The sequence below is a fragment of the Pan paniscus genome, chromosome 13, assembly GCF_029289425.2.
Source record: "Pan paniscus chromosome 13, NHGRI_mPanPan1-v2.0_pri, whole genome shotgun sequence".
Lineage (NCBI taxonomy): Eukaryota > Metazoa > Chordata > Mammalia > Primates > Hominidae > Pan > Pan paniscus.
The window spans coordinates 67359649-67382428 of NC_073262.2; the positions used below are offsets into that span (position 1 = coordinate 67359649).

General features: G+C 35.7%; 1 protein-coding gene across 21 annotated transcripts in view; it reads right to left on the reverse strand.

Moving 5' to 3' along the window:
- COBLL1 (cordon-bleu WH2 repeat protein like 1) overlaps window positions 1–22780 on the reverse strand; it is a 193748-nt gene that overhangs the window by 50685 nt on the left and 120283 nt on the right. For 16 of the 21 annotated variants that reach the window (XM_063595414.1, XM_063595413.1, XM_063595412.1 and 13 more), the window contains 4 exons: window positions 6420–6573; window positions 5912–5986; window positions 1985–2219; window positions 760–854 (listed from right to left, as the gene is read on the reverse strand). In XM_063595414.1, coding sequence (XP_063451484.1) covers window positions 760–854; window positions 1985–2219; window positions 5912–5986; window positions 6420–6573 — 559 coding nt within the window. Of the gene's footprint in view, window positions 1–759; window positions 855–1984; window positions 2220–4570; window positions 4688–5911; window positions 5987–6419; window positions 6574–22780 lie in introns of all 21 variants that reach the window. The other 5 variants (XM_034954391.3, XM_055108679.2, XM_055108678.2 and 2 more) reach the window with 1 other exon arrangement.

Below are 22780 nucleotides of genomic sequence, written 5' to 3' on the forward strand. Positions count from 1 at the left end.
TATCTCAGGATTCTGCTAGGTGCCATGAGTAGTGCAAAGTATCAAATGTAATTTATCTGATCCAAGACTGCCTAATTCAGTTGAGGAATCATAAATATAGAACCACAAAGCTTCTAATAATCAAGTAAAAACATGAAATGATATGATTTGGATAAAAATTAAATGGGTAAAATAGATGAAAAATTGTCTTTCAGACAAAGACAACATGAATATATGCCTTATGATATAGAAATAAGCAAATGACATCATGAGAAAAAATAAGTTGTGCTAATATGAGGATGGGAACTGGGAAACAGTGGTAAATAAGGTTATATTATTAGATGATTTGGGCCTTGAAAAATCAGGCAGAAAAGTTTCATCCAAGGAAGTTAGATGGAAAAAAAGAGAAACAGATCGCAAATAGATACACAGAAGAAACATTTTTAAGATCCAAAGTCTAAATTAGATAATTTCTATGTTTTAACAACAAAAGTAGTACACATGGTAGTTAAGGGCACACTCTAGAGCAACCAGTTTAAATCCTAGGTTCACCACTTACCGTAGTAGTTGTGAGACCTCAGGTGAGTTATTTAATATCTCTGTGGCACAATCATCTGTAAAATGGAACTAAAAATAATAGTACCCATAATATCCATAAATGAGGTAGGTATTAAGTGAGTTACAGGAGATTAAATGAGTTAATACATATAAAGTGTTAAGAACTGTCCTTGGCACATAATAAAAGTAAGAAAGTGTTGGCTATTAATTTATATAACTCACCATTCTCTTGGTTTGGGCCCAACGACTTCAAGTTTCTTATACTGTCAACTACCTTCTTTCCATTGCTTGTATCATATACTACACTGTGTGGTTCTCTGGAAGATATGACATTGTATATTGATACTATTGAAACACACACATACACACACACACAGACACACACACACACACACAGTGAGAAAACAGGCAATAATTTCCAAAGACAGATGGACTAAAATAATCATTTATTTCTGCCAAACATCGGAAATTTAATAGCAGAGAAAAAATATAACTGAGAAGAAATGCTGCTATGAAACATTAGCTTTCATGTGGTGGTCCCATTAAAAAGAAAGAAGCTTGGTAAAATAGACACTTTTCCAAAATAGTGGCTTTATTTTGTTATTATCAGTTATTTGCCTTTTAAAGAAAAAGGAAATTAAATGAAACATTTTAGTTTTTCATCTGGCAAGGTCAACTATATAAATCAGAATGTAGACTGACCTCACTGATATTTTTTTCCCTTTGGTGATAGAATAGTTTAATAAGGAGACAATCTCATGCAAATTATAATAAACGTCTGACATATATGGTTTATTTTGCTTGGTTGATTTCATCTTTATCCATGTTGTTGCATTTCAAACCTAAGTGGACTAGACTATAGCTGTCTGTTTCTAGAATAAAGCGGAAAGTACATTCTCTGTTTCATAAAGTTGACTGCAAAGATAATACTTGTGATTTAATATCATACTCTAATACGCAGAATTGTTTTCATATACCAGTGAAAATCCACCAGGAATACTTGGTAAAAATTGAAAATTAAATATTACAAGTAGTAATACTCGTGATTTAACATCATACTCTAAAATGCAGAATTGTTTTCATATACCAGTGAAAATCCACCAGGAATACTTCGTAAAAATTGAAAATTAAATATTACATATAGGTCACATAGGTTAACAGGCAAAACACCCACACAAAGAAAAATTTTCATTTTTGAATCACACAAACTATTTCTCATGGTTTATCTGACACAGGGATATTAGAACTGTCACATTTGATTTTCTTTGAATGTAATTACATGCAAATAAGTACTTCATTAATAAACATTCTTATATAATGGTAAAAAGGATAAAGTCAAAACCAAAGGGCTGACTATATTTATGTTTAAAATATCAGATCTATATTTCAGAAGACTAGTATTAATTAAACTAACGGCCACCAACACTCCAGCACAGAGACTACTTACTCTCCATCTGTGCTTTTAGTTTCTTGTTTTTCTTCCATGGAGTTTTGTGAGAACTCTCCACTACCATTGCCAAGGGCTGAGTCAGGATCATTTTTCAGTGTATTTATTATATCAGTAGATACAAAAGGAATATCTTGTGACTTCGGAGAAATATTTTCAGCTTCAACTTTAGGCACTTCACTCAGTTCTTCCTTTTCATCTATCTCTTCAAGGCTATAATCAGAGCTTATTCCAGCTACAAAGAAATGCAGATATAATCCTAAATATTAATTTGCCCCATTCATCATATGCAATTCTGGCAAGGAAGGAATTTTGAAAAATAATAATTAGCTGAACTCTTTTAAATTCTGCCTCAAAAATAATAGTGAAGTTCTTTCTCCTGGTGAGCAGTCACGTTAACATAAAACCAGATTATCTCAGACTCATAATTCTCAAAACAATTTGCTATCACTCTAGGTTTTATTCATGGTAGAGACAAGAGGTTATTTAATCTCATAAACTTTAAGTTAAATATTTCATTTAAGAAATGTCTTACAATTGAATGGTTTTTACACTCATCCAGCAACTCAATAGTGCAAATTAAAGGCAAATTAATAATTTTAAAAGTGAAAATGAAAAGCACATGAGATTTTTGTATTGTCTACAAGGGCACTCATAAAATTTGACTCAATAGTTATTAGTACCAACTATACTTGAGAATTACCTGAGCCCCCTTTAAAAATATTGAGGCTCACACCCTACTCCACAAAATCAGAATCTCTGAAGGGTGGGGCAAGGGACTTTTAAGACTACTTAGATGATTCTACTATGCAACCTCAGTTAAAAGCCACTGACCTAGATGCTTAATTTTTGAAAATACAAATAGAGCAAGTATTGGACAATGAAAATTAAGTTTTATTCCTAACCAGTTTGATTCTCAGAGGCAACTTGCTTTAACAGTTTTTCCTGTATGTCCTGAGAAAGTGTAATATGCATACATAGGCTGATAACCATACTCACGTTTCCTTTTGTTAGTTTATTTAATATAAATGGAAGCACACTGTAGCCACCTAGCTTTTTTCTCCACTTACAATATCTTAAATATCATCCATATTAATATATATGTTTACACATAAATATTTTCAATAGCTGTGGTTAACATTTCACTGTATAAAAAATGTATTTTATCACCAACAACCAGTAGCCAGCAGGGTAAAAGAGAAGGAGGCATCCTGAGCAGTTAATGTTCATGCTTATTGTCAAGATTAGCCATGGAAGTAAATGTAAGCCAGAGTGAGGTTCTGGATTTTTGCTAAATATCATTAAACATTTCCATATACACCACAGTATCTGAATGAAATTTAATTTTATCCCAAGGCTGGGGATGTGGTGGGAGGGGGGGTGGGGTGGGGAGGTGGTATAGCATCCAATTATAGTAATCAGCACGTTCAGAAAATTTAATTTAAATTTTTAACATAATTCAATATTTAAAGTACTTAAAATATATTTTTAAAATTTTATCTCTAAGTATATAGACAGAAAAGTGTGCTATTTGTGCTCTTTGAGAAATAAACATGAGAAATTTTAATGGTATTTTTATCATTAATAAAAATAGATTACCCAATAAAAAATATTTAAAAATTTAGGTTTAAGTGAATATTCAAATGTACATATTTTGGCAAATGATGCTTTATTATGATGTGAAATAGAAATAATGTGTCTACGATAGCATATTGTATCTATGTGTTAAGAACGTATTTATATAATTTGAAAACTCTAGGCTGGGCGTGGTGGCTCACGCCTGTAATCCCAGCACTTTGGGAGGCCGAGGAGGGCGGATCACAAGGTCAGGAGATCGAGACCATCCTGGCTAACATAGTGAAACCCCGTCTCTACTAAAAATACAAAAAAATTAGCCAGGTGTGGTGGCGGGCGCCTGTAGTCCCAGCTACTCAGCAGGCTGAGGCGGGAGAATGGCGTGAACCCAGGAGGTGGAGCTTGCAGTGAGCTGAGATCACACCACTGCACTCCAGCCTGGGCAACAGTGAGACTCCTCAAAAAAAATAAAAATAAAAATAATTAAAAAAATAATAATAATTTGAAAACTCTGTATTGAAAAAAATGAAAGGCCATGATGGTTTAGATACAAATGTGTTTTTTAATTTTTATTATAAGGTCTTGCTTTGTCACCCAGGCTGGAGTTCAGTGGCATGATCATAGCTCACTGCTGTCTCAAAATTCAGGGCTCAAGCAATCCTCCACCTCAGCCTCATGAGTAGCTGGGATTTTAAGTGTGAGCCACCATGCCCAGCCTCAATTGTGTTTTCAAAGTGACCCCTCAGTATATATAAGCCAAATAGAAGAGAAACTAAAATTCTTCAGAACCACTGATTTTATTTAACTAATCCACTCTGTTGTATTCATCTGTATGGTTGGGAAAAACAACAAACTCTACACCCAGATAAAATTTCAAGTGAAAAAGGGGAAACTTCTCTTTCTTTATAAAATATGTTTACACAAGGTTTCAATAGCTCATCAAATTTACAATCGATGATATCTTAACCTGCCTGACACAAAGCACCAGCCAGGAAAGGCCTGACCACCTACATGTCAATGATGTTATGGCTGCCTCAGGTGTCCCAGGGCACTCAAAGACAGAGGTTTCCTCCATCAGTTTGGGCGCAGTGCACTGCTCCTGACTGGAATGCCCAGGGTGAAAGGTTTCTGCCAAAGAAGTAGAATCTGTAGAAATGGCACTTAGACAACAGAGTTAAGGCAAGCAGAGACCAAGAAGCATTTTGGAAGAAATCAGATTTGTTAGCTCACAATTATCCATGCATTAAATAAGAAGAGGTAAAAGGAAAAAAACAAATGAAGAAAAACAGATATGAAGCAAAGTTTGAATAGCATGCACTCCTTTTTATAATATTTCAGTGACTTCTAATTTCACTCAACAGTTGTAATTGTTATTATTCAATACATTTCCTTTGTGGAAAAAAAATGGTGCCATTTATATTATTCTGAGTAAAAGCTGAGAAAAATCATTACTAGTTATCTGAGAGTAAGATTTAAAATCACAGAGGAGTGAAGAATTCTTACATATATATGTTAAAATTCCAAATTCTTAAATACCACTTAAAGATTAAAGATTCAAGAGTGTTCCTCCTAAATGTTTCCTGTATTTGGAATATAAATTATAAAAATCAGGCGAGTCATATTAAGCATTTTTTATACTTACAGAATTATCCCCATGATAAAGTCCTAGCATAATCATATTCTATTTTTGGTATGATATTACTAGTCTATCACATTCATTGATGTCTAATAGTAACTCTAAAGATTAAAACATTTTTATCATACTTCTTAGAAAAGCTACTAAGTAGCTATTATTAAAAACACTGGAAAAGTATTACTATAAATTATGTAACTTGTAATGGAATTTTGTTTGGAAAGAATCCTAGAGGAGAGCCATATACTGCAACAGAAAACATTTTCATGGTAACAGATTTTTACCATTAGAGTGGGGTAACTTGTATGTTGAGTTCATACCTAGAACAGTTGCATCAAGAAATTGTGCTTACACTTTCCTGTAAGTTTTCTTCTGCACACACCAAGGTACATTCCTAATTACGGTGTGTCATTACACTTGGGAAGGAGGTTAATAAATGTTAACCTGATACTGCATAAGGGAAAGCAGGAGACCACATAGAAAAAGTACTCAAGGACAATTCCAGAACTGAAATTTTGATCTCTGCCAGCTTCATACTCTAATTGGGTTGAGGGGCAGAGGGGTGGGGGCAAGAATTTATTTCATAATAAAAATTTGGGAAATGAGGCCAAAGAATCTGTATCTCTTTCATGTACAAAGCATCGCAAATGGATTCATTTCTCAATTATCATGGACATCCTTTTTCAGTAATTACACCATGTAGAATAAGGGTGTCATACCTGGGCTGGATAGCTCCTCAGGAGAGTTTGCTTCTGAAGCACTGTCTGGAGGAACTCCATCTACTGGCTGTAAGGCTAAAGGAAAGAAGCAACACAACTTATAAAGTCATATTCACAAATAAAACAATTCCTTAACAGTTTAACTTAGTTATATAGTTCAGAAAGCAGTAAGCCTTCCTAGAAGCCATTTTACTATCTAGCTGTAAAACACTAAAATCCACTTAGACTCCCTTTTCTACATACAGCTAATCCTGAAATGGCAGCATCTTTCTGAATAAATTCACAGATTATGACATGCTCATCTTAGGATAATGGAGCTGTATAATTTTGACACTTCATTTCGTGATGTTTCAGATTTTTAAACGGCAGCAAAGTGAGACTAATCAAGATGTATTTAAAAAGCCTAAGTATTATTTAAAAAGCATAACTTACATACCCATATCTTTCCTACTGTCCATATTAAACAAAACACAATACAAATGTAATGTTAATGAAACAACCACATTACCAGTCACACGACTATTTTCATCACTTTGATGCGGGGGTATTTTGGAGGGTGGGGAAGGTGCTTTTCGCTTTGTCCTTCTCAAAGATGAATTCCCTGCAGACGTGCTGCTGAGCTGCAATGAACCTGCCCTCACTCTTCCTGCTTCACAGGGACTCTGGAAAACAAAATGACCAAATACAATCCTACATTTAGAAATCAGTAGCAAACTTTAGGAAGACACTGAACTTTACGTCAAGCACAGGATATATCCAAATGGAACATAACAGTCATTCCTTAAAAACATTTATGAAGCATCTGCCACACGCAGAAGCTGGGCTATGGGATAGATATGTAAAGAAAAATAAAATACGGCCTTTCTCAAGAAACTTGGGCTAGAATGGGAAACTGCCACACAAACAACTAACTGTAATGTAGAGGACTCATAAGTAACAGAGTTAAAAACTAACTTTTAAAGAAAAATCTGGAGACATTAAAAGGAAGGGATGAAAAAGGGAACATTATTTGTATAGTAGTATTTGGCTTGATTAAATCTACCTCTTTACAGCTGCAGTGTTTCAGTGAGGAACACTGCAAAAATCTATATGTCTACCTGAGGCCAGGTCCTTCAAGGTCACCTACTGCAAAGAGCTACTGCTCACACTCCTAGCCCGTGACTGTCAGCAGACCCTAAGACATCCTCCTTCAGCAGGGGTCAGTGCCTCCTGACCAAATGCCATGTCATCTTTGCTCTTTGCCTTTACCAAGAATGAATGAATGAATGAATGAATGAACGAATAAATAACTATTTAAAAGAGTTGTTCAGGTGGCTCACACCTGTAATCCCAGCACTTTGGAAGGCCAAGGTGGGCAGACCACCTGAGGTAAAGAGTTCGAGACCAGCCTGGCCAACGTAGTGAAAGCCCATCTCCACTAAAAATAAAAAAATTAGCCAGGCGTGGTGGCATGTGCCTGTAATCCCAGCTACTCAGGAGGCTAAGGCAGGAGAATCGCTTGAATCCCAGAAGCGGAGGTGGCAGTGAGCCAAGATTGCGCCATTGCACTCGAGCCTGGGCGACAAGAGTGAAACTCCATCTTGAAAAAAATGAATAAATAAATAAAAGAGTTGTTTGCAGTTTGTGTCTCCAATTTCTCTTATCCCACTTGAATCCTTTCAATGATACTTTTCCCAGCCTTTGATCCATTAAAAGGATTCCTATCAAAGTCACCAAAGACCTTGACTATGAAGAAATCTGTGGCCACTTCTCAGAACTCACTTATGAGACCTATTAGCAACATTAAACAAAGCTGACCACCTTCCTAAAATACATTATTTTTCTTCCAGGAGACCACATTTCTTACTCTCTATAGATTTGTACTCTCTGGCTACTCAGTTTTCTGTGTCTGCTTCTCTTCATCTCCTGATCAACACTGGTGTGACACAGAGCGTGGTCTGTGAACACATTCCATTTAGTATCTCTGCTCCCTCTCCAGAGGATCTCATCTATTCTCTTTAAGTATTATTTGCATGCCGATGAATTCCAAATCCACGTCTCTATCTTGGACCTCTGTTCTGATCTCCCCTTAATGTCTGAAGCCTCTTCAATTTAGCATGTCTAAAACTGAGATCATGATAATTCCTGTTTATCCCTCTGCCACATCCTATTCTCACAGCCTTCCCTGTCTTAGTAAAGAACAAGTCATCCTTCCATTCACCCTCATCTTGCATCTGTCACATCTCACACTGAGTCAACCCTTTTTTCCCTTCCCTTAGAAGACATCCAGCATCCAGCTTAACTGCTACTATGTAGTCTGACTCATCATTAGGAAGTACCTAATTAGACTCCGTCTCCACATTGTTTCCCTATAGTCCTTCAACATAGCAGCAAAAAGAATCTGCTATCTTTAAATAAGATCATAAAAAAGGATCCTATTAAAATGTAAGCCAGATTAGGTAACTTTGGTCAAAACCCACTAATAGTTCCCTTTATAAGTCCATTAACAACCTGGTGTCTAGCTTTCTCTGGCCTCTCCTTTGGTAATGGAATGGCTCACTCCACTCCAGCCACACTGGCCTCTTTGCTGCTCTTCAAATGCGCCGTCAGAGTTCCTCCATCACAGGGTGGTCACCCTTACTGCTCCCTGTGCCTGGAATGCTTTTTCTTCTGATAACTCGGTGTCCCTTCATTTTCTTCAGGCCATTTCTCAAAAGTCACTTTTTTTTTTTTTTTTTTGAAACAGAGTCTCACTCTCCACCTAGGTTGGAGTGCAGTGGGTGACTTGGCTCACTGCAGCCTCCACCTTCCAGGTTCAAGTGATTCTCATGCCTCAGCCTCCTGAGTAGCTGGGATTTCAGGCATGCAATATGACACCTGGCTAATTTTTGTATTTTTAGTAGAGATGGGGTTTCACCATGTTGGCTAGGCTGGTCTCGAACTCCTGACCTCAAGTGATCTGCCTGCCTTGGCCTCCCAAAGTGATGGGATTACAGGCATGAGCTACCATACCCAGTCAAATGTCATCTTTTCAATGAACTCCTCCCTGACTCCCAACATTTCTTATCCCTGCTTCCTAGATTTATTTCTATGATGAGCATTTAATTGCTCTCTAACATACTATACAGTTGACTTATTTGCCTTGTACATTGTCTGCTCCCACTGGGGTTGACCACAGAGGCAGGGATTTTTTCCCCTACTATTTCACTCACTGCTGTATGTCCAGAACCATGTCTGGCTCACAGAGGGTTCTAAGTAAATACACCTTGAATGAATAAAAAAAATGAATGATATGCTGCCATCTTCATTTGTAAATAAAAGACCTTGACATACTCAGACCAGGGACATGTGTAAAGCTTGGGGCATTCTAGTCTTACAAGACAACGCAGGTACCTCTAAGGGAAGTGAACTAATTCATAAGATATTTTTCAGTCTTTATGCCTTGCTACACACCAAGAAAAATTTGGCAAATTTACTATTTTGTAATTTTGTAATATATCTGCCAGAGAGAAAGGGAAGCCTGCCCCCCAAAGAAAAGGGTTTGAGTTAGCCGTGCTCTTTGCCAACTGTGTTAGGTACTAAAGAGGAAGGCAGGTCACTTCAACAGGGAGAGAAACATTTAGGTCTACAGTGGCAGGAGCTTCACTGAACAAACCTCTCATAAACCCACTAACTGTGCCTCATAACAGGGGGGTGGGACAAGGTGGCACCAGGGAGATTTTACCAACAGTTGAAATGTTAAACTTCTTTCCTACTAGTTGGTAAAGAGCTGCCTCCAACCCCATCCCATTACTCTGATTCCTCCTCCAAAATTCTTCAGATTTCTCTGTAATCCAGCAAGAAATGAGTTAAAGCCTGCCACCCAAACTCAGATTCTGTTTCAGAGTCACTGAAGTCAATTCTGACTAAATATTATGATCATCCTGACTGGGGTAGGCATGGCGGTGGATTCTCAATGGATGTTTGAAATAATTCAAAACAAGGGCCCGCTGCAACAAAAAGGTAAGAAAGAAATGCACCAAGGAATTGGCAGTATTTAAATATTGTTTTGAATAGAATATAAAGGTTAAATAGAAATCTTTCTACTGATAATGCCTTTGTGTTCTAAAACCTTCCCTTGATATCTTAAGAGTAACAAATTTAGGAAACATCAGAAAAAAGGCCAAAAGTTCTCCCAAAAGAACATGGCCCTTCACTTTAAAAAAATAATTGTCTACAAATCAAAAGCAGTAGAAGATGTGATTTTATTTCTTGGATTTACTTCTGTAAAGCCCTATTAAAGCCATGCTCCACTCCTATGGCAGATCTAGTTTACCAGTAAGAATGCAACAGGTGATCAATAAGTGGCAGCTTAATGCATGAAGCAACAAGAGCATTTGATTTTCCTCCCTAGTTCCATGTTTCCCGTGTTTCAACTGATTGCTTTCATGAGGTGTATAATAAAAATGTGTTCACCTTTAGGTCACATTCCTAATCTTTGTCACTTACTGGTCTTTTCCATGATAAAAGCAGCCATGACATGAATTTCTCAATGAGAGTATCTACTTGGGAGTTAGAGCTCTTATATTTTGGTTATAATAAAGCAGACAGTATAGAAATAAAAATGGAGGAATATATACAGACTCACAAATTTTTATGAGCCTATTCATAACTCAAAGACAGAATAACCATAGACTCATATATTTCATTATTCAGCCTAGAGGTCTTAAAATAAGCTAGCTTTTTGTAAAACAGAGTATTTATATTTTTATGGATAAAGAATTTAAAATTTGTCAAAACAGACATATTTCAGTTTTATAAATGCTAAATTTTTTTCAACAACATTTATGAAGATAACTGGGGGAAATGCATATTGAAAACACAAAGCCATGGACATCAGGGGAAGCATTTATTTTACAACCCTATTCTGTGACATTCACCACCCTTACCATGTTGTGCATGGGTATCATGATGGTAAATGGATATGCATTACTAAAGCTGAAATTTGAATTAAAGAGGCTAAGAAAAAAGACATTGGCTGGGTGCCGTGGCTCACGCCTGTAATCCCAGCACTTTGGGAAGCCAAGATAGGTAGAATATCTGAGGACAGGAATTTGAGACCAGCCTGACTAACAAGGTGAAACCCCGTCTCTACTAAAAATACAGAAATTAGCCGGGTATGGTGGTGTGTGCCTGTAATCCCAGCTACTTGGGAGGCTGAGGCAGAAGAATCGCTTGAACCCGAGAAGTGGAGGTGCAGTAAGCCAAGATTGTGCCACTGCACTCCAGCCTAGGCAACAAGAGTGAAACTCCATCTCAAAATAAATAAATAAATAAAAATAAAAAGACATTAGAGGAAAGTGAACGTGATTGTCACTAATTGATATGACGTACAATTATGTGGTCTGTCATAACTGGAACTTACGCTGTTAATAATAGTTAAAACTTATTAAAGTTGAGGACAAAATGTAAATTTAACAACTGGTATAAGTCGTGCAAAGGCAAGAGTTTTGAAGAAATAAGAATAGTGAGTTTAGATAATAACCAACAGATTAATGAAGGACAGAAATGTAAATTTTCTTTTGAAATATGAGTAATATTCATATTAGCGTTCAAGGAAATAGCTTAATATATATATTTTTTGTTGTCTTATAAGACACAGAGGCAAGAGGTTTTATGAAGACTCTTGGAAAATAATTTCAATTATTTAAGAAATTGCCAAGGGAAGTTAAGATAATAAAAATCAAATAAAAATCAAATTGTGTGTTAACTAAAACATCACTCTTAACACAAAATGGAAGAACAACTGGGACTTGAGAAAGAGATGTTCTACATCTACTAAAAAACCTTCTCTTGGGGAGGCGCGGTAAAGTCTGCAGGAAAAGAAGGGACATTTAAGTTAGGAGACTTCGATATTTCTAAATAGACTGTAGCCAGGAAAGCACATGTATACACTGGGATTTACAGAGAATATACATATCTAACATGCAAGACTGGAGAGGCTGCAAACCCAGGAATGACTAATGCTAAAAGCAGCCTTACTAAACTGCCACAGCATTTAAGTAATATTTAAGTAATACACATCATGAATTTAGAATGCTAAAAAATTAAATTAAATTAAATTAAAAGGCTGGGAAGACCACTGATCCCTAAGCAGCAGCATTCTTTTTTTTTTGGAGACGGAGTTTCGCTCTGTTGCCCAGGCTGGAGTACAGTGGTGCGATCTCAGCTCACTGCAACCTCCGCCTCCCGGGTTCAAGCAGTTCTCTGACTCAGCCTCCCGAGTAGCTGGGATTACAGGCACCCAACACCATGCCTGGCTAATTTTTTGTATTTTTAGTAGAGACGGGGTTTCACCATCTTGGCCAGGCTGATCTTGAATTCCTGACCTTGTGATCCACCTGCCTCGGCCTCCCAAAGTGCTGAGATTATACGCGTGAGCCACCGTGCCCGGCCAGCAGCAGCATTCTTAAGCTGTATTTTCTTCTGTGCACTTTAGGAGTATGCTCCAAAGAGTCTCCCAATAGTTCTGCTCTTGCATTCATCAGAGCTAAACTACCCACTATTTCTGAATGTGAATTTGTCTAGTTGGAGAGAGGCTTACAGAGAGTTTGCAAGGTAGAAGGCGGCCCACTACAATGATTCCCAAAGAAATGGGTTTTGGAGCCAATCCAAGCTGTTGAACCAGGAAACACGCCATTTATTGTCTCTGTGACCTTCGGCCTCCTCATTCATGAAAAGGAAAAGTACTAGCACCTATGTCAAAAGGGGCTGGGATGCTTAAATGAAATGTTATATGTAAAATACATAGCACAGTGCCTAGCATACAATACATGCTTCATAACCATCAGCTGATATTATTACATGCAATTTGTCTGTTTTAAAGTACATGAAAGTGTTCTGCAAATAAAATAAGAATTATAGTTATACAGATGTTGGAGTAAAAAGCATAGGTAAAAGGAGGTATTTACTTTAAGATTGTACTCTCTGGTGACTGTGTTGGTAAGAGTCCTATTGGAATCAGTCTCAGTAATAATTAACCTTAAAACTCAACAGTGCCCAATGTTCAGGAACCGATGCTTAGTCTACTGTATAAACTTTCATTGTGGGTCTAAAAATCTCCACCTTTAAGTCAACTCAGGTCTCTTCAACATACTTTAAAGGACTTTAATAAAAGTTAAATATTTAACACTACTTTGTTGAATCAGTAATGAATTCATGGATATGTATTATAGTACATACATTTGAAATGTCTCATAAGCAAATTTAATGTGAAAAATTAAAGAACCATTTATAACTGTCTTCAGCTTTTACTACCAACAAACATTTACTTTGTTCAAATTATGACTACATTTTAAAAAGTGGTAGAGATTAAAATTTATTAAGTCTAAAGGCTTTACAAAATGAGAAAACACAGAGGTTTCTACTTACTAGGGGAAACTGCTTTGGTTAATCATTAGAGATGTTCAATTATTTACTTTAGTTAGAGTCACTGATAAGTCTGCTTGCCATTAATGAAAACTGCACTTCTAACAGGAATGCACATCACTGAATTTTATGGTCTGTAAACAGGAAAATACCACAAGGAGAAACAGAATCTACTAATGAAAGTGGCAAGGTCAGGTTGAAAACCATGCCAGATTGTTAATCCCCCAGAATTCACAACCAGATCAGAATTTACTGATTCAAAATCCAACTAAATTTAGCTGAAGAAAATAGAATCAAACGGCATTCAAGAGATTTTCTGAATACTTGCTCTGTACTAGTTATTAGATCACTTATTAATCATAGTTGAATTATAAAAAGTGGGTCATTGAAATTGACATATCCTGGATTAAAGAGTTAAATGAAAGAATACATATGGAAAATAAAAACACTCAGGGGATAGAAACATAGAAGCTCGACTTCAATAATGTTAAATGTTTCTAATAGAATCTGTTGGTTCTGTTTATGATTTTCACAGGTGGAAAAGGGTGGGGTTAGTGGAGAGAATGTAAACAATCCCTTGAAATTGTCTTAAAACTCATGTTTTGTTTTTCAAGGGACAGACTCACATTATTCTTCTCCAACCTGGACATTCACAATAAACACTATTAAATAGTATAAAATATCTTATAAATTGACATTAATTTATGGTATTTGCTATTGTGTCCCAATAACTGAACTTTTCATATATCTGAGGGTCAAGTTTTAACTCTTAACTCTTGATGGAAGAATGTTAAAAAATTTTTACAACTTAGACAAGCAAGTCAATTTTAAAGTGTCATTATTATATATATTATTATTACACTATAATAAATGTAATTTAGAAGAATGAGGTCTTGTATTGAATTTGCAAAATAAGCTGTGAGTTTTTATCACAATTAAATCAGTTTTATGGTTGATGTGATAAAATTAGCTCAATCTCACAAGACACAAATAATGTATATAATGATGAGGAAAAAAATCACTAAATCCCAAATAAAAGTCGCCTCATAGAAGTTTTGGTGTCCACTGTTATATGTGTATCTTTTTACACCTGTATATACATAATGCACATAGATACACACACACACGTGCATGCAAATTTTGGCTTGTATTGTATCAAAGCATACATGCCAGTTTCTTTGTTATATTATTGTGATTTGTAAAAATAAAATGTTATCTTTTGGTGGGGTGGGGAAGTTAATTTCTGATGTCCTGTATCTCCCTGTGCTACATCCTTTTCCTCTTTGGATGGCACTTCCTCCACACTCCTGAAAATCTAGGGCTTATGCATTCTATTTTCTTATTCTCTATATAAACCTGTTTTAAGATTCTTCACTGATGGCATAGAAAATCTTAGCCTGCCTAGGTTTTGTAGATTAAGAAAAGTCATATAACATCAAAGTGAAGGGGTATAAGGAATAGAGGTGGCATGTCAGATCCCAGACAACTATAATAACGAGAGAAGAAATAGGACAGCAGTACCAGGGCCTGGAGCTCTTACATCTACACTAGGCCAGCTATCACTATGTGGACAATTTTAATGCTGCTCCTACCAATCTGCTGAAATAAATATTATGAGAGGAAGCAATGAGGTTACAGCTGGGTTCACTTATATGTGATCTAAATACCACCACCAACAGTAACTTGTACCTTTTTGGTTAATAAAATTAAACCCATTCAGGGGATTCTGAGTGGCCAAGCTTGCCACTAGATTTCTCTTAAAGTCATCTACTTTAAAACTCATTATTAGTCAATGGTAACATGGTTACCATGGTTAACAAACTCATTAACCTAAGCATGTCATCATCAAATATCAAGTCTTCTACCTCTTTTTAGTAATGCAATACCTATGCAATTGTGTTAACTTCTGTGTTACAGTCAGGAGTTTGGGAAGAAAGATGTCAGTCAATGTTTTATTTTGTTATTGTACTTTAAGTTTCTGAAATCCTCAGAGGAGTAATGCCAGGATTAGACACCGTCATCTCGTTAACATTGATCAAACCAAAACAAGCATGTTCATCTGTTAGAGGCCAATTTTAAAAAATAGCAAAATAGCATAATTTTGTAATACTAGAGTTGGAAGAGACTTTGGGAAATTTAATTACACAATCTTATTCTACAGAGGAGAAAACTAAGTCATAGAGAAGTTCAGCAAAGGTGAAGGAAAAAAAATGACAACGGCAAAGAAGATAATAGACCTATTAGTAGAATTCAAGAGTCTCTCTCTCAGGCCAGGTCAGGACTTCTTCTTTCCAGCCCTTGTCTAGGCACAATAGAAAGAAACACACACACACACACATTAAAAAATCCCATGTTATCCCCCTGTAAGTTTTTTCCATTTGTCTTCCTGAGGCAATCCGTGCTTTCATCAACCCTATGATACTTTGATAAAGTATATAAACTAAGTCTTATTTGTGATAATCCTCTGCATACAGCATTTAGTAAAAGCCCAATGATGAGGGTCTAGCTCAATGGTACATCTTGGATGAACAAAAAAAAAACCAGGATGAACCACCAGAAAGCAGAGCTCAGGATCAAGTTTAAAAGACAGGGAATGGTGGTAACCATGATTCCCTGTGATCACAGTGACGAGGATAGAGGTGTTTTTAGCCACAGGGTAGGAGAATGTGAATAATCTAGAAGTTAACCGAGTTTAGGACCTATACCAGAGTGAAGCTACAGTCAATCAAACAAACTGGGGCCAACTCAGTTCATCCAGAAAGGGAATTAAGGCTGGGAGCAGGCTTATCCCAGGGACACCTTAAGGTTATCACTGTGGCTCCAGAAAAGAGGCCTGCTTCTATCTGCCCTGGCCTCTGTTAACACATGCTGGTTACCAGAGAAATGCAAATCTTCCCATGAGGTCACAAACATCACAGAGATAGAGAGGCTAAGTAAACTTCATACTGGTAAAGTAAGCCTCCTAACAGTAATTATTTTCAATACTATTTTATTAACTCAGCATGTTATTTTAGAGACGTACGACTTTTTACATACTAATAGACAAGAATGAGAAATCCATATTAATTCCACAAATGACCTACTGCTCTTTGAATAATATATTTTTCCTTAAAGTTTAACAACTTATTAATTCCTCATAATTCATAGTTCTTTTAGGCTAGAAGTAGAACTGTCAGAAACCTAAAATGTAATGGCCCAGAGGGTTGTCATAAGGATTAAATAAGTAATGTTCTTAGAGCCTTGTCTGAAACATTAGTAAGCATTATATAAGCATTCACCATTGCTTTTGTTATTGTGATTATGACCCTTTGAAAATCTGATGAAAACTACAGTGGCAAAGTATGTATTATATCTAGGAAAGCCTTAAAAAGGGGAGCAGATTAAATATTATACTGTGTTGGTACATTTCTCTACTGAATGAAACCAGTCATATTTTTGGAAGTACAGACAGCTGTATTCTGTACAGCAAACTGCAAATGCCATGGTAACCACTGTTCCTAGGCAATTGTAGAATTATGCGTGGTGGTCCACTTTCTATATAATAAATATAAGAGGAAAATGGAGGGGAAAATAAAATATAACAACCTGTGTAAAAATCTAAAAAGGGGGATGTTTCTTAAACATTGCAAATACATACTCTATTACAACAGAGGGTACAACCTCACATACTCTATGTAAAATAACTAGGATTAAAATTAAGTAAAATAGCAAAATATGTACCTGTACATTTCATAAGTATATGACAATACATCATCTTATCTGCTTATAAACCATGATATATATTAGAATATAAAATTGCATAAAAGATGAATAATGTAAAACATTTAAAAATTAAGTCAGTTATTTTAAAACTAACACTCTAGGTATTAAATTTCACTTGCATAATACTAGATGGCAAAGAGTTTCCATTTCTCAATAGTTGAGTGTTTGTCTGAAGCAGGATGCAAAATGAGATAAAATAAAATGCCCAGTGAAGATCATTTCTTACAGTGTTTCCAGCCACAATGTAATATCCCAAAGAAAATAATGTGCCATCCCCGTAGCCAGGAGAAAAATTGATTGCTGTTGTATATCCATCATTCCAAGCAGCAGTCACACCAAATGTGCCAAATGAAAAATTCTCCAAAAGGTTCTGTGAATTCTATGGGTCAAGATTACCAAATACTTTTCCCTGACTCTTCTTCCACTTATTCAAATGTAAAATCAGCTTATGAGGCTAATTTGTCAATAAGACCAGAACATACTTTGGCCACTGATTTTATTAAATGTGCTCTTCATAAACTCTTGGTCAGCAGATACAGTGCAGAAACTAGATTTCTGAACTTAGATTTATCTGAGAATTCTAAGTCACTTTCAATTTAAGTCAATGTAATCGAATTTCTGACTTCCCATTTCACAAATGACAATCTTATCGTAAATAACTGTGTACATTTTATATAAGAATATATGTTATATGGTTCATATAAATAAAGCATGATCTATTATATGTCTTGTTGCACAAATGGCATTTCAAATCATCAGGAAAAATCATATTTAAAAAATGCTCAAAAACTACCAAGAAATACTGCCAGAAAATTTCTAATGGGAAAGTTTTCTTTTCAAATGAACATTTTCATAGAAGATGATATATTCACCTTCATAGGAAAAATGACATGAGACTTGAAATAATGTGAAAGAGGGTACAGAGAAATTTAGGGATTTGAAAGGATACTGCAGCAATAATAGTAAAATATGTGTTCTTCAAAATGTATTCTTTAGATGGAAAAAATAATTTTAGATGCAGAAATATTCTAAGAAAGCTTGGGTTAAATCATTTGCTAACTTGGATCTTTGCTATCTCGGCTAACTTTGAATAGTCTTTGGAAACTGCACAGTTAGTTTGTCAAAATTAGCTCAGCAAATCAACAGCCTTTTATGTGAGCATTTTCAGTATAAGCTCTAAAAAAACACCATCCATATACTTTAATTTGCTAATATTGAGAAATATCTTAGAAGAATGAGGCAAATTATTAAATATAGACAGCCAAAAAATATAAAATAAATGTGGTTGACAAAATTTTTCCTAAGCTACAGATTTACTGACATCAGTAAACCTTGACTAAGGCAAACATAGTTTCTGTGGCTCTTAAAAGAACAAGAAAATGCATTAAAAACTCAAAATGAATAAAATTGCTAATTATAAATCCCTTTGTCATGTGTTACTGATATTTATCTCTCTAGCTTTATTTACCCGCATGAATAAGCATTTTCTACTTCTCATGCAATGTAACTATTTCCAATATTTTCTTTCTGCTTTATTAAAATGTGCTTTGGAGGAAAAAAATGGAAAAATTATAATACTGTACTTCTGTCAAACAGCGCACCCTTGTGGTTTATTTTGTATCCTGAACAATAAAAATTAAATAAAAGTGTCTACAATTCACATACTTAGAACCAATTTGGTCATACATATTTTTCTTCCAAGTTATGTTTTCCTCAACATGCTATCATTTTCAATCACTAAAAATAGTGACATTTTACATTTTCAAATTGAAAACTAAATTGTTAAAATAGATACAAACGTTTATAGTGATAATGACCATCTTTGATTTTAAATTTAAAACAAGCAAGCAGTGAAATAAGTATGATTCACTTGTACATTCATATGTTTTGCTGAATTTCCTGAATATTTGCATCTGGCTATATAAACCACATTTTTACTATTTTAAAATTCATTATTATTTTTTAAAGACACGGTCTCACCCTGTCACCCAGGCCGGAGTGCAGTGGTGAGATCACAGCTCATTGCAGCTTTGAATTCCTGTGCTCAAGTGATCCTCCCACCTCAGCCTCCTGAGTAGCTGGGACTGCAGGCACACACCACCATGCCTGGCTGATTTATTTTATTTTATTATTTTTTGTAGAGGCAGGGGTCTTACTTTGTGGCCCAGGCTGGTCTTGAAGTCCCGGCTTTTAAGTGATCCTCTACCTCGGCCTCCCAAAGTGCTGGGATTACAGGCATGAGCCATCAAGCCTGGGCTATAAACAATTTTAATTCAAGGATCAATTATATTTATATGCATTATGCAATGTACAGTATAGTTTAGTTGGACCTTAAGTTTTCAATATAACCTTATCTAAATTCTGGTTTTTCTATAAAAGCTTAAGAAATATATTGCTAAAAATTACATGGTCCAATTACCATAAAAGTAAATGTAAGCAATCTTTAAGTTAACCACGTACTTCTGAAAATTTACCAGATATATGAATGACATACTAAAATTTTACGATATAAGTGTGACACACTCTCATTGTATATACTATACCTGGCTATGAAAAGAGTGATTAATGTTTACTTATCAATTCTCTTGAACACCTACCATGTTACAGAATTTTGCTGGAGAACACAATTCCTGCCTTCTGGGTGGGGAAAAGAAAAAGGTAAAATTTAACAATGCTGCAAGCATTAAGCCATAATACAACCCTAAAGTTTATCCTTAGAGGATGAGGTAAGTAAGTCATGTTATACCCATCAATTTAATATTATTCAATCCTTCAAAAAGGGAAGCCCTTTATGAACTGCTAAGAATATCCAGAATAAATAATTCCATACCAAGAAGTATAACATGCATGTAGTATATGGCCACCTGAGGAAAAAAAATATTTAGCATGAATACTGGTTTTAATATGCATACATTATCTCTGGAAAGACACACAAGAAACTGTTAACTGTGGTTGCCTCTGGGCAGGAGAACTGGGTGGGGGATAGGGAAGGAGAATTTTTACTGTATTCCTCTTTTTATCTTTAGAATAACATATAAAACCTATACATAATGCAAATTAAGAGAAAATAAAAAGGGACAAGAGGAACAAATTCAGAGAAGGTAAAGATTATTCTGCGCTGGAATCTTCAGAAAACTCTCCATGAATCTGATAAAAGAATGGACATCCTTTGGATGGGTAAGTAGAAATGAAGAAGATGGAAGTGGGGCCATTCCATTCTGAAAAGATACAGAACACAGGATTTTTGCATCAGCAACAATAAGTCAAATCTTCTGGTTAGAGATAGAAGTATCCTATCCTATCAATGATGAGGCATTAAAAAGTTTAAAAGTAAAATTGTGATCATTCTGTAGAGGATCTTGAATGCCCAGAAAAATGACAACAAGCTACGCAAAATTTCTGAACTGAGAAGTGATAATTAAGAAATACAAATGCGGCAGCTTGCCACGTTGAGAATTTCAAAGACACATTAAGTACTGGTTTTCTCTTTATACTCTGTCCTGGATTTCTCTACAAAAGATGTCAGCAGAGGGAATAAAAGACATCATGAAGGGAGACTGAATGAAGGATTTGTCTCTAATTAGATGTAAAAAGAAAAAAAAATCAAAGATGAACTTGAGCTTTTCAGTCTGGTGAAAAACAATGATTCGGATCTTAAATACGTCTTCCAGGTAGTGATGAGTCAATAGCAACTGTGAATTCAAATTGCAACTGGAAGAATACCGAGACTGGAATTACGAAGTTGATGTACAGTTTCCTAGGGCTGCCCTAACAAATTACTGTGACTGGGTGGCTAAAAACAACACAAATGTATTCTTCCACAGTTCTGAAATACAGAAATCCGAAATCAAGGTGTTGGTGGAGTCATGCTCCCTTTGAAGGCATTAGAGAGAACCCTCCCTTGCCTCTTCCAGCTTCCACTGACTCCTGGTAATGGTTCGCTGTGGCAGCATAATGCCAATTTCTGCCTGTCTTCACACGACCTTCTCTATGTCTCTCTGCCTGTGTGTCTCCTCTTCTTATAAGGATACCTGCCACTGGATTTGAGCCCACCTCAAATCCAATATGATTTCATTTCTAGATCCTTAAGTACATCTGCAAAAATTCTATTTCTAAATCAGGTCAGAATCACAGGTTTTAGAAGGGTTAGAGCTCAGACATACCTTTTGCAAGGAACATATTCAAACCACTACAGTTGAGAACCATTAGCCCACAAACTCAAAAAAGAAGAGATGTCTTCTCTGAATAAGTGCAGAAATATAGACCAAGACCATGGATTTAGTACCTCCAAATTTAGAAAATGAATAAAAGAAACAGTGACAAGAAAAAAAAAATAGAAGAGGGCTGAGATATAAGAAGAGGCTCCAGACCAAGGAAGAAAAAGACAAATCAAGACCAAGGGGGTAATTAACCACATCAAATATATCAAGAAGTTAGTTGCAGAGATGCCTAGGAAGGTATGAATTTTTGTGTGCACTACAGCTTTATCACTAAGAATTTTTGCAATGAATAAATAAAAAATGGTTCTTCAGCTTCTCTAGGGAAAAACAAATAAGTCTGGGTCCTACTGAACAATACATCAAAGAACTATCCAGATGTCCAGATCAAAAGAAAAAATAATTAGAAAATTGTATAAAGATGTGTAGTTTGCCAAAGGCAACATACTAAAAAAAAAAGATTACTTAACACAGGGGCAGCAACTGGTCACAGAGCAGAGGGAGAGAATCAAAAGAAATAGCTTTCAGTGAGGTCACTGGTGGCACAGCCCAGAATTTTAAGAAACAGACTATTAGAAAGACAACATAGACCTCTTGGGGAGCCAAGTACAAAGGAAGTTTACTGAAATAGATTGGATGAGGACAGCTGGAATAAAGATTTGTGAGCATGGGCTAAAGTATATTTCTATATATATTAATATATGCAAAAAGGTAGCTACTCAAGAGTATAATTTACACTCTTCTATGATACAACAACCCTAAAAATGCTACTTACTATTGTGAATAAATTTAAAAGGGCTACAAGCACAAAATAAAGTCTTTGGGACCCTGACTTGACCCCTGCTTACCATGCTTAATTTCAATCTCTGTTTCTTGCTCATGTCCAGGCAAGCCATAGTGTTCACATTCCTGCGTCTCTGAACAGGGTTCCTTGGCCTAATGCACTCCCACACATATTTTAAGAGTGAACTCAAGAATCATCTCTCCGTGAAGATTCTCCCAACTCTCAAGCAGTTACCCTGCAAATTCTTTGTCAGTATGTGACTCTATCACTTGACAAAAACATTATCCTCCTGATTTGTGAGATTAGATGAGATTTTATAAGATGAGATTTTATACCACAAATACTAAATTAGACAAGAAAGTCTTCATAGAAATAAGAAACTTAATAGATAATTTTCCAAGTACTGAGGTTAAGCATTTTCAAAATTCATTTCTATCTCTTTGAGTTGCACGTATGATAGCCTATAAACTACATTTTAAAACTATGGTTAATTTTTTTTAAGTCAAGGAAGCACAGAAATGTGTACCAGGTGCTTGGGAAGAGTTAATTTACTTCAGCATTGCATTTACTAAGCCCCCAAGGGGGAAACAAAATCTTTCAACTAGATACAAGAAAACTTCTCAGTGTCTCAATTATCTCCAAATAAAATCTGCTCTCAAAGTTACTTAAATCATTCTTTCTGATTACCAGCAACAATATATACAGTTTCATCTTCAATCA